The 12,758-nt window shown below is 55.6% G+C and overlaps 1 protein-coding gene across 10 annotated transcripts in view; it reads left to right on the plus strand.

The window, feature by feature from the left end:
• Nucleotides 1–741: 741 nt before the first annotated feature.
• Nucleotides 742–12,758, plus strand: part of LOC123375187 (paired box protein Pax-8-like) — a 42,219-nt gene continuing 30,202 nt past the window's right edge. For all 10 annotated transcript variants that reach the window (XM_045025915.1, XM_045025949.1, XM_045025933.1 and 7 more), the window contains exons 1-2: nt 742–852; nt 1,149–1,321. In XM_045025915.1, coding sequence (XP_044881850.1) covers nt 1,297–1,321 — 25 coding nt within the window. In that variant the 5' untranslated portion in view covers nt 742–852; nt 1,149–1,296. The remainder of the gene's footprint in view (nt 853–1,148; nt 1,322–12,758) is intronic.

Below are 12,758 nucleotides of genomic sequence, written 5' to 3' on the forward strand. Positions count from 1 at the left end.
ACATGTGCCCGCCCACCCACTCATCATGCATGTGTGTGCACACACACACATACACACACTCACAGATGTCTCAGGGCAAGTGATTCAAGGTCAAGCGGTTTGATCCTGATTCCTCACTCCCTGGTCAGGCAAAGCTGGCAGTTTGGAAAGCAGCCTGCATCTCCCGGAGGCTGTCGCTTTCCCACCATCACTGCACCTGAACACTGCTGGCATGACAGGAGAGCCCAATCCCGCACACACCTGCTCACCCAGGGCTGGTCTTGGCCTTTGCTCGCTGGGGCCAGGCCTGCCAGCTGGTTGCACCCTCCTGTGGGCTCTCCTCGGGCCCCACCTGCAGGGACTGGCACCTGGCACTGAGTGAAAGTGATTCTGGGCTTGGAACCTTTGCCGGGTCAGGAGCCTGCAAGGGGAACAGATCCCTGGGCTTGAGGGAAGGATGTGCTTGCACTAGACAATCTGGAGCTAACCACTCCAGATCTGCCCAGACCCGTGGCCCTAAGCCCTGGCCCAGGCGAGGGGGGGACAGTGTGAGGGGCTCCCCCCCCCCCAGTCCTCCCTAGTCTACAAACCCCGGCTCCTGTGTCTTTCTTTTTAACTCTTCAAGCCACTCAGCCATGACCCCCCTCCCCCTCCAAAACCCCAGCCAGCCAATCCCGCGCCTCTCCGCTCTGCCGGGCCGCTCTCGGGGGGACCCCGTGGGATAAAACCGGCTGGAAATGACTCTGATTGGAAAAAACTTCCCAAGCAATCAAAAGTCAAACGGAGATTTCTGGTGGTGCTGCCCCCGCCCCTCCCCCCGCCGAGCGGGTACTCGGAGACAGGCAGCTGGAGGCGGGTGCTGCAGCCGAACAGGTAACAGCAACACCGCCCCCCCTCATGAGTGCTCGGATTTCTGCTCCCCAGGGGCGGGGGGAGCCCAGATTTCGGGGTGTGTGTGTAAAATCGCTCTTCCAAGTGAAGGGGGCGACCCTTAGCGGAGGGGGGTTGGGCTGTGACCCCCATCTCCCAGAACTGGTTGGATTTTCACCCCTAAGCATCCCACAGCTGAGGCTGCCTCGGACTCCTGGGTCCCTCCTGGCTGCAGAAGGGGGCTGCCTGGGTTTCCTGGCCATTTCCAGCGTCTCATTTTCCCCTTCTCTCCTTTCCAGGCCTGCAAGACATTTGTGTGGGGGGTTGAGATCCAAAGGTGACCCCCCCTGCAGCGCCCAGCGCCTGCTTGGGAAGAAGAGATCTGCCGCCAGGAGCAGCTGCCCGCCTTCCTTCTGAGGGGCGATCTCCCCCGCCCCCTAACCAGCCATGCCCCATAACACCATCCGATCAGGTAAGATCTGCCCCGCCTGGGCCTCCTCCGTCCTCCAGCCGATCCCCGCGCTGGGCTGGATCGGAGCCTTCGCTGAGACCCCACTTGGCGATGGAAGACTCGGGGCTCGGGGGGTGTGAGAAATGCTGGCTCCAATGGGGGGGGATTCCGCCCGAGATGCGCCCCTCCAGCAGCTCACCTCCCGTCTCCTGTGGATGGGCCATTTCTTCCCCTGCCCGAGAGCCGGGCCAGCCCGATACTGGGTGTGTCTGTGGGTCGCTCTCCCCCCGGGCTCGTTTGCTTTGCGGTGACGCTACCTGGTACCTTCTATGGCTGATGGATCGCGGGTCCCTCGCTTTGGGAAATCGCCCAAAGGGGAGCGAGACCCCGGAGCAGAAGGAAATCTCCCCTTCGGGCGGCCAGGCTGAAACGGGCATTTTCAGTTGAAAATCGAATTGGAATAAAGTTTAAAGTCAAATTTGCCCCCTTCTGAGTGCTGAGCTTCCAGTCACTTCACCAAGGGTCTGGAGTGAACCCAGCCTCCATCCCGAGCGAACCCCCTTAGCAGGACGGAGGCTGCTATCGCGGGGCCTAGTACAGTTTATTTGAATGGGAGAGAATTGTGGGACTTTTTTCCTAAAGAAGGAGAAAAAACTCTCCGAGATTTAACTACCCCGCAGTTAATCCCGGGGTAATTGTGTCATTAAAATCTCCCCATTCAAATATAGACATGAACCCAGCCGGGCGCCCCGAAAGCAGGGGAACCACGGGCGTAGATCCTGCCATGTGGACGAGTCACTTGATTTGTGCAGAGCGCTGCAGGAGGCGGCCCGGGCTGAATATTGACTGGACAGTTGGCGGGGCGAATACATGCGGGGTTGGGGCAGCGGGGATCCGAGTGTGCCGGGAAATCGCCGCTCCCTCGCCCGGTGTGGGAATAAACACGAGCCGCCCGCGGGAAGCAGGGGGCTCTGGGCAGGGGCTGGCACGGATGGAGAAAAGCCCTTGGCAAACAAAAGCAACCCCCGCACGGGCTGCCAAAAGCCACGCCGGGCTCTGGTGGCCGGGCCGGGGACAAGGGGGGCTGAGCTGGGGAAGCGGGGAGTTTGCAGAACTTTTCCTTCGCTTCGGCCGGCTCCGCTTCGGGTCCTGCTGGCCCACGGAGGTGACAGGGAACGGGATGGAAGCCGGCTGCTTTGGGGACACGCGGCGGGGCCAGGGGGCTTCGGCTTGACACCTTTTCCGCGGCGGGGGGGGGGGGGATCCACGTGGTTATTTGCCCCACAAGCTCCTGTGTCTGTCCGAAGCTACTAGCCCAGGGAGGGGTGTGTGCGAGGCAGGCAGGGAGACAAACGGGGATTTACAGGGAGCGCTTCGCGTCTATTGATCCCGGAGATACAATCGATAGTTCCCATTAATTCCGGGCGAAGATAAAGTCCAGCCCCGTAAAGGACGCGTGAGATGTAATAGCGCGGGGTCGGAGCGGGGCACTGAGGGATCGGTGTATCTCTCTATTCAGGTTGTTGTGTAACACACGCCGGTGTCCCTCCGGTTCTTGTGTAAAGCCGGCGGGTCCAGGTAACTGGTGAGAATGTCAGTGGCTGAGCTGCCGCCCCGAGCAGTGTGTTTCCATGAAGCGGGGGCTCGTTGATCCGGATCGGGGCATGTTTTAGTTGTGTGGTTTCAGTAGCGAAGGGACTCGGATCTGCTCTGCCCCTTGGCACATCAGACCTGAGCCCGGCTTTGTGCTGATCGCGGGGCTCAGCTCGGGACCCGCTTTTTCTGCCAGCAGCCCCTGGCTGGGGGGGGGTCCAGGTTATTTTCTTTTCGTTAAAAATAAATGCACCGAACGTGTTTCTTCCCCCTCCACATTAAATCCCACATTTCTCTTCGCGACCTCGCTTCCCTTTTCCTTCTCCTGCCCTCCCGCCGGCCCGGTGTAAACCGGTACATAGCGGGGGCTGCACTGTGGAGCCTCAATTCGGACTCACGAGGCCGAATTGAGTTTAAACAAATCAGACCGATCCAGGGACTTTGCCATGGAACAAAGAAAAGCCGAGAGGAACTAAATCTATTTCTCCCACGCGAAATCGGTCCCTAAACTCCGAGCGGTCAATGGGGGGAGGGAGCGCTCAGTGGTCTGAGCGTTGGCCTGCTAAAGCCAGGGTTGTGAATTTAGGGATCTGGGGCAAAATTGTCTGGGCATCGGTCCTGCTTTGAGCAGGGGGTTGGACTAGATACCTCCTGAGCTCCCTTCCAACCCTGATAGTCTAGAATTCGTTTCTGCTTCGGGAGCTTCCTTGTTTAGAGAGAAACGAATCTCTCCGCAGGTCACCGCAATGCCATGTCCGCTGGCCTGGCCTGCGCCGGGGGGGAAAGCCAGACACGTTGTAAAACAACGAAGCCCCTTAACGACCCAGCCGCGCTGCCCTCTGCCACCCCCAGGTCCGTTTCCATCCCCAGCGCTATTCCAACCCAAGCGGCAGCAAACCCCGGGATCCTACAAAGCGCGGCCGGATTGTGGGAAGTGTCATTTTCTTAAAAAGAAAAATTGATTCCAGGCGATTCTGCGCCCAGCGTCTCCGGCACAAGTTGTCCGTGGTTCGGGGGGTTTGGCCAGTGCATTTTCCCCCTCGCCAGCTCCTTCACTCCCCGGCTAGCGGCTTTGGGGGTTAGTGTGACCGCCCCCGGCCCCGCTTCAGACATCGGACTGTGCTCGGACCTGTAATTCCCCGAGCGGCTGGTGCTTCTTTTCCGGCTGACTCCGCTGGGACAGGGGCAATGGAAATCCCAACTAAACAATGGACACTGGCACCAAAAGCCCTTTTCCAGGCAGGTTCGTGTTTTATGCAGGGCCAAAAATAGGGCGCAAGAATCTGAAAAAGGAAAGGAGAAGAAATCTGAGCTACAATACACGGGGCTTCCCCAGGCCCCGGCTTAGTTCAGCGGGGAGACACGGGGAATTGGGGGGCTGGTGTTAGACTGAAAAGACACCCGTGTAATCCGAGGCCCCCAGAGGCACAATCCCCGGCCATCCAGAGAGGGGGAGGTTCTAAGACCCAGCCTGATATTTTTATTTTTATTTATTTTTAGACGGTTCTCGTCCTCTTCCGCCCCCCCCCCCCCCAGCCCCGCAAGAAAAAGTCCTCAATGAAAGTTAATTAGGAGATAATTTAGCTACCCCCTGAATTAGTTTCAAGATAAGTATCTTTTCAGGCTTTGTCACTTTAATTGTCCCAATGATGGATGGGGAGTAATTGTTTTTGACTGACACTTTTTTTGAAGTCACATTCAGGAATTTATTCTGTTTTTCTTAGTTTACCCAGGGTTTTTCATTAGCTTGTCATAAATCTAGGGTTACGTTCGGGGGGAAAGGAGGGGGAAGGTTAATTAATTTTAAAGGGTCACCTTGCCACACGTCCGTCTGATTTTATTTTTTTAAATATGGCCTGAGACAATGGGGCAAAGAGGCTGCAAATGCATCCAAAGGAGTGTGTGTGATTGCCGAGGGAAGGGGTTAAATATGAAAAGGCATCCTGTGATCGCAGGACAGAGCGCGGTGGGTCCTTCATGTCTGGGCGCAGGGACAGCGACACCAGACAAACAAGTAAATACATCAAAGAAATGACCTGGGTGCTGCATAGCTGTGATTTCTTATCACTGGGTATTTCTCTATCTAGACACAAACATATGCACACCTGCCTAGATAGCGAGGTAGATGTGTGTTACTGTGTCTACATTAGAGCTCTGCTGTGTATGTTTTATGTCTAGAGGCCTACCAGTATCTATGCCAGGGGTAGGCAACCTATGGCACACGTGCCGAAGGCAGCACGCAAGCTGATTTTCAGTGGCACTCACACTGCCTGGGTCCTGGCCACCGGTCTGGGGGGCTCTGCATTTTAATTTAATGTTAAATGAAGCTTCTTAAACATTTTAAAAACCTTATTTACTTTACATACAACAATAGTTTAGTTCTATATTATAGACTTGTAGAAAGAGACCTTCTAAAAACATTAACATGTATTACCGGCACATGAAACCTTAAATTAGAGTGAATAAATGAAGATTCGGCACACCACTTCTGACAGGTTGCTGATCCCTGATCTATGCTATAGAGACCGGTGTAAGTGAGTTGGGATTCTCTTGTGTATCTGTGGGGTGTGTGTCTGTGTATTGCAAGCTATCTTGTGTTCTCCTGTGTTTGTAACTGTGTACATTTTATATGGAGCTGTGTAGCAAGCTGCAGTCTAGCAGTGGGTGTGTACCGCACACTAACACAAGGGCCTACATCTGAGCAGGAATAAGGAAGGACACCCAGATAGATCATGTAGCCACAAACCATGGATTGCAGAACGCTCACCCAGCTCTATGACATGGGCATAGCCAGGAGGTAGCTGCTCACTCTCGTATCTCCATCCCGGGTCTCAATCGCACACACGTGTACCGCGCCGCACGACTCGCATGTGAATCCCGTCCCAAGCGACTCCATTAAAAGACAAGAGAGGCCTTGTCTGCGGGGGGAGCGTAGCCAGCAGAGTTGTACCGACCTGGCTATGGCAGCCAATCCTCTCCTGGGGCTGGGACAGATCCCCAAGGCAAACAAGTGCGACCAGTATCACCAGCTGAGGCTGTTGCTGGCACAGCTCTGAGGCAGGGGTGCTGGAACTTGGGGGGCAGGGTTAGTTTGATCCAGTGGCTCTCAGCCCCCCCCCCTCCACTGTACAAACTGTTCCAATGCCCCGGGCCTGATCCTTCTCTCCCTTGTCATTTACATCAACCCAAGCAGCCCCCCTGCCTTTGAAGGAGCTGGGGAGCAGGGACAAGAACCAGGCCTCTTGTCCATGGGCCCGATCCTGTGGTGGCTGCGGTGAGCGTAGGTTTGGTTCTGGTGCCATGGGAGCAGGACTCGGCAGCCCGCCCTCGCCTTGCTGTAATTATTAATGGGTGCTGGTATGCAGGTGCAGGGGGAGCATAAGCCCAGGCCCAGGGTTTAATCATTCACGGCCCAGAGCCGGGGGTTGGGCACAGAGAAATGAGGGAGTTGTTTTTTAAAAGGCATAAAATGCTTTAAAAACCCAGTCTGAGCCCAGGGGAACAGGGAGCCATGGGGCCCAACTGGGGAAGGTAAGGCCACCCCCCACTGTGTTCCCCCAACCCGTGTGTCACACATGAAACACTGCACCGCCCCAGCCACCCCCATGCACCACTGTGACCTCCACCCCTCCACTGCACTCCCCATTGCACCCCCACCCTCATCAGTGCACCCCCACCCAGCCAACCCCATGTACCACTGCACCTCCCCACCCAGCCACCCCATGCACCACTGTGCCCCCCACCACTGTGCCCCCCCACCCAGACACTCCCACTGTGCCCCCACCCCCCTATTGCACCCCCCACCCAGCCACCTCCATGCACCACTCCCCCCCACCCCTCCCCACTTCCCCACTGCACGCCCCCAGTTGCTCACCCCATGGCCCATGCATGCACCACTGTGTCAACACGCCAACACATCCACACACACACACTCACTCCAGGATACTGACATGCATCATCACGCCAGTGTACAGGATACACTTGTCAACACACCAACAGTCACGGATCCTCATACTAAAGAATGCAATTGTACAGACACATTCATAGACTGGAACAGACAGACACAAAGCCATAGACATACACCGCCAACCTACACCCACCATCCATCCAGACAGACATGGACAAACCGACACAGCATCCACAACCCACTATGTGCACAGCCAACATACAGACAGCTGCAGCATCCACAGACCCCCATAATTCTGTATGAACGCCTTCCCACCCCCAGTGTGTCTAGATACACACAGTCAAATATACAGATATGCACCAACTCACAACATACACTCAGTCTAACATACACAAACACAGCCAACATCATGAACACACCCATATGTATAGATATCCCTATACTCCCCACCCCTCTGGGGAGAGAGAGTGGACACACAGCACGGTAATAAATAGGTTTCAGACCCGAAAATATATTTGAAAAATGCTGCACGTATTTTTGCCAGCTGGAGCAATGTGAGGGGGCGAGACGCCCAGCTGGTGCAAACTTGCGCACCGCTGGCTCCAGCAGATGCCCAGTGACTGACACCAGCTGAGGATCTGGCCCTGGTCTCTGGAACATCACTGTAGCATGTTTTCTCTGAGACAAGGCAGGAATTGGAACGAATCGAGGGAGAAATACATCTGCGTAAATCACCTTGTGGTGCAGCCGGTATCGTACAAAACAGACAGACGGGGCTTCAGCAGGCAGTGATGGAGCAATTGGGTGGCTGTAATGCATTGTCACTTATTATCTGGCTGTAATAATAGCGCCGAATATGGGGCAGATTTTCAGAGAGGAGCACAGGCCTGGGGGAAGTCAAAGGGCTCCATGCATCTCACCCCACCCTTGTGCTTTTTGAAAATCACCCCCCTATTTTTGAAATCCCGGGTGCAGTCAGGGAGAGTTGCTGATTTAAAGATCTGGCCCTCTAATCACAACGCCACACAAATCCCCCCCTCCTCCTCCCTGCCACGTTCAAAGGGAAGAGGGGAATGGAGATACCTGGGCCACCCCTGAAACACCCACCCCTGGGTGATCTGCAGCCTCTGGAGCCAGTGCCCTGTGGGGAGCAGCTGGGCTGGGCTGGGGCAGCTTTCTGCCATAAGGGGGTGCCCCTGGGATGCTGTGAGGTAATCTCCAGCCGAAAGTAGAGTAGAGGAGTGAACCCTGCAGCCCTTACTCCCCCAGGTAAGGATCAGGCAAGGAGCTGCGGAGTTGGTGTGATTCAGCAAGACTCCGCTCATTGCAGCGAGGGCCCGAGCCTGCCCAGGGTGATCCTACTGGCGTCAGGGGATGGAGCAGAGTCCCTCCCATGCACAAGTGTCAGAAGGCTCGGCCCTGGGGCTGGGGCTTCCCTGAGGTGGGGCCCACGTGTACGCAGGCTCTGGCACAGACCTGCAACAATCATTAGGCCTCAGACTAGGACGTGGCCCAAGGGGATGCTGGGATGACACATGGCCCATGCAGCGACGCGCTGCCACATGCTGTCCCGGGACGGGGTCATGTTGCACCACGGGGCCGTGATTGTGTGGCACGAAAACCCCCAGGACCAAGAGCAACGGACCAGGGAACTGCCTCACGTAGGTGCCTGGCGAGGCTAGCGGGCGGCTCTGCATCCACGCAGTGAAATGGAGCCAAGCGGGGTCGTGCGCCGGGGCGATGTCTAGGGCTGGGGTTCTCAGTCTGGGCTCCGCAGATCCCTGCGGGCTTAGGCTGAAAACTCACTGAACAGACTCTTAACGACAGCTGCAGACCAGAGCTTTCCAAAGGGGTCTGTGCCTCCCTTCGGAATTTGTTAGGGGTCCACAAATGAAAAAAGGTCGTGAACCACTGCTCTAGGGGCGGTCTGGGGAGCCTGTGGCCAGGGGGCATTGGGCGATGTACCACAGGGCTCTCGGGGGTTGTTCCTGAGTCCCTTTGACTGGCGTTAAATGTTCTCTGGGAAGGGAAAAGCCAGGCTCCTTCACGGCTGCTGGGCCCGAGAGCTGAGCTCATCAGTGTTAATGGTCCCCGGAGACCCGCTGGGGCCGATGCGCGCCGGCCGAGCGTCGAACGGGGCTGTGCAGCGCAACGCTCGTCGCTCCGGGGCTGTGGAGTCGCAGGCCGGATTCTGCTTCTAGGGACAGCACTGATTTCTATGGGGCTTCGCCTGATTTGCACCAGGGCATTGCCAGGGCTTTGCCTGGGGTTGTGGGGCAGCTGCCGTCTCGGGTAGGGGCGACAGGGTTTGTTCAAAACAGCCCAGAGCTCTGCTGGGACCCAATGGAATCTCCCTCCCCTGCCCATCCCCCATGGTACAGGTGGGGGAAACTGAGACACGGGGCGGGGGGGGGGGGCCTGACCCAGCTGGTCTGTGACAGAGCTGGGAGTGGGACACAAGTTTTGGCCTTGCTCTTGCTCCCCTTATTCAGCCAAGTCCAACTGGAGTTTCCAGATCGGATTCTTAGGGGCAAAGCTCCCTGCTCCCCCAGCTGGAGCTGTGCCCCCCGGGCCTCTGCTCCCTGCCCAGGGCAGCGCCACTCTGAGGGCCAGGTGTACGGCTGGGGGAAGGCAAAGGAGCTGGCAGGCACTGGAGCTGGGTCTGGGGCGAGTGGGGCAGCTTGGCCAGTGCTGGAGGTTGTCGCTGGGAATGGTGGGGGCTGGTGGATGCCGGGGCTGGGGTCAGTATTTGGGGTGGCGGGGCTGAGTGTGAGGTTGGGGTGGCCGCTGGCTGCGGACGGGGGGAGCCAGGCATCACAGCGGGGTCTGGGACGTTCAGCTATGGGGCTGGAGGAAAGCTTCAGCTTTTCATGTTAAAGGCATTTGAATGGCGCATGACGTCTTGCCTTCCCACTGGGAAGGGGGCCACACGCCTCTCTCCATCCGCCCCAGAGCAGACCCCTCCGCTGCTCCCTGTACTATGGAGGCCTCTCTAGCAGGGATAGGCCCTGCCAGGTGACCATGGGCAAGCCCCAGTCCCTCTCCCGTGCCTCGGTTTCCCCTCCCAGCCCTCATCAGTTCAGACTGCGAGCTGTTTGAAGCAGCCTCTCCCTATGTGTCTGGGCAGCACCTGGCACAGTGGGAACCCTGATCTCAGTGGAGGCCCATGCCCCCTGCTAAGGCCACGTCCTCCTGGCCATGCCAGCCTGCTGTGGCCTGCCCCCGACGCCACCACGCAGAGGTTCTGTGCCACTCTTGTCACAGCCAGCTCCTGGCTAGCAGCACGTCCTTACCTCTGGCAGCTATTGGCTCTGACCCAGCTCCGCTCCGGGCCCGGATGGCTTGGCCACCCCCCTGACATTTGGGCAGCACTAGACCTTACCAGCGGCTGCACCAGCCATGCTACTGCATTTGCCGAGGCAACAGTGGAAGCAGGGCTGGAGGTCCATGTGTCACCTCCGCAGTGCCTGATCCACAGCCCACCGAGCTCAGTGGATGGACTTGCAGTCCATGGGCTTGGATCAGGTCCTGCAGGGCAGAAAGCAAGACCCCTGAATTGTCCCCTGTAGCTTGACCTCCGCCCCTCCCTCCCCCCAGGGCTATCCCTGACCCCAACTGGCCCCCAACATAGACTGCGGATGAACCCACCCGCCAGCGACCTCCACTCCCCGTTTGAATGGGGTCACTTAGTGTCATGGAAGCAAAGTGCCGTGGAGTGTTTGGTTGGAGCAAAGCTGGGACAGAGCTCTTGGCGTCTCAGAGGCCGATGTGACAAGATAGCTGGATCTGTCCAACAGACTGCACTCTACAGCCAAGATGGCTCATGGCCTGGAAGGATGTCCGGGAATCCCCGAGCCCTGTCCTCTGAAAATCAGCCTTTTGCAATGTCTGTTGTCTCAGCTGGAGGGCTGAGAGGGAGAGGTGTTCTCTTACTGTGTGTCCCTGCAGCAGACTTTTCAATAAATATTTCTGTTGTGTATTTGGAAAAGAGCTGGATGAAGTATTCATATCATAAGATGATGAAATACTCTCCTCTCCAACAGTGGCTCAGGTGGATGTCAAACAGCAACTACTAAAGTCAAACCTCTTTAAATCAGCAGGGGCAGAGGACTTGCACCCAAGAGTTTCCAAAGAGCTGGCCAAGGCACTTCCTGGCCAATTGGTGCTGATTTTTGTTGTTAAGTCATGGAGCACTGGGGAAGTTCCAGAAGGCTGGAAGAAGGCTAATGTTGTGCCAATATTTAAAAAGGGGACAACTTAGGGAGTTACAGGCCTGTCAGCCTGACATCAGCAAAATAGTGTGGTGGCCAATCTGGTACTCCTTTAATAAAGATTAAAGGAAGGTAATGTAATTAATGCCAATCAGTGTGGGTTTATGGAAAACAGATCCTGTCAAATACACTTTGTATATTTAAAAAATGAAAATACAAGATCGAATGGTAACGTGAATAGTGGTGTTGTAATATACTTATACTCCTCTAAGACGTGTGACCTCGTGCTGACATTTTGATCAAGAATCTGGAACAATATAAAATCGAGGGGGCTCAGATTAAATGGCTTGATAAGTGGCTGACTGATACATGTTCAGACCAAATTGTAAAAAGGAAGAAGGAGGATCTGGGGAACTAGACCGCTCAGCCTCACCTCAGTCCCTGGAAAAATCATGGAGCAGGTCCTCAAGGAATCAATTCTGAAACACTTAAAGGAGAGGAAAGTGATCAGGAGCAGTCAGCATGGATTCACCAAGGGCAAGTCATGCCTGACCAACCTGATTGCCTTCTATGGTGAGATAACTGGGTCTGTGGATGAGGGGAAAGCAGTGGACGTTATATATCTTGACTTTAGCAAAGCTTTTGTTACGGTCTCCCACAGTATTCTTGCCAGGAAGTTAAAGGAGTATGGGCTGGATGAATCGACTATAAGGTGGATAGAAAGCTGGCTAGATCGTCGGGGTCAATGGGTAGTGATCAATGGCTCCATGTCTAGTTGGCAGTGGGTATCAAGCGGAGTGCCCCAAGGGTCGGTCCTGGGGCCGGTTTTGTTCAACATCTTCATTAATGATCTGGATCATGGGATGGACTGCACCCTCAGCAAGTACGCAGATGACACTAAGCTGAGGGGGAGATAGAAACATTGGAGGGTAGGGATAGGGTCCAGAGTGACCTAGCCAAATTGGAGGATTGGGCCAAAAGAAACCTGATGAGGTTCAACAAGGACAAGTGCAGAGTTTTGCACTTAGGATGGAAGAATGAATCCCTTGCACCCCGACTGGTTGGGGACCGACTGGCTATGCAGTAGTTCTGCAGAAAAGGACCTGGGAATTACAGTGGAAGAGAAGCTGGATATGAGTCAGCAGTGTGCCCTTGTTGCCAAGAAGGCTAGTGGCACATTGGGCTGCATTAGTAGGAGCATTGCCAGCAGATCGAGGATGTGGACAAATTGGAGAGAGTCCAGTGGAGGGCAACAAAAATGATCAGGGGGCTGGAGCACATAACTTATGAGGAGAGGCTGAGGGAACTGGGCTTATTTAGTCTGCAGAAGAGAAGGGTGAGGTGGAATTTGATAGCAGCCTTCAACTACCTGAAGGGGGGTTCCAAAGAGGATGGAGCTCAGCTGTTTTCAGTAGTAGCAGATGACAGAACAAGGAATAATGGTCTCAAGTTGCAGTGGGGGAGGTTTAGGCTGGGATTAGGAAACACTATTTCACTAGGAGGGTGGTGAAGCACTGGGATGGGTTACCTAGGGAGCTGGTGGAATCTCCTTCCTTAGAGGTTTTTATGGCCTGGCTTGACAAAGCCCTGGCTGGGACGATTTAGTTGGGGTTGGTCCTGCTTTGAGCAGGGGGTTGGACTAGATACCTCCTGAGGTCCCTTCCAACTCTGATGTTGTATGATTCTATTATGATGATGGCTGGACAGATGGGTAGATAGCCCTGTTGGTGTGATCATCAGGGGGAGC

Source organism: Mauremys mutica, chromosome 1 (genome assembly GCF_020497125.1).
Source record: "Mauremys mutica isolate MM-2020 ecotype Southern chromosome 1, ASM2049712v1, whole genome shotgun sequence".
Classification (NCBI taxonomy): Eukaryota; Metazoa; Chordata; order Testudines; family Geoemydidae; genus Mauremys; species Mauremys mutica.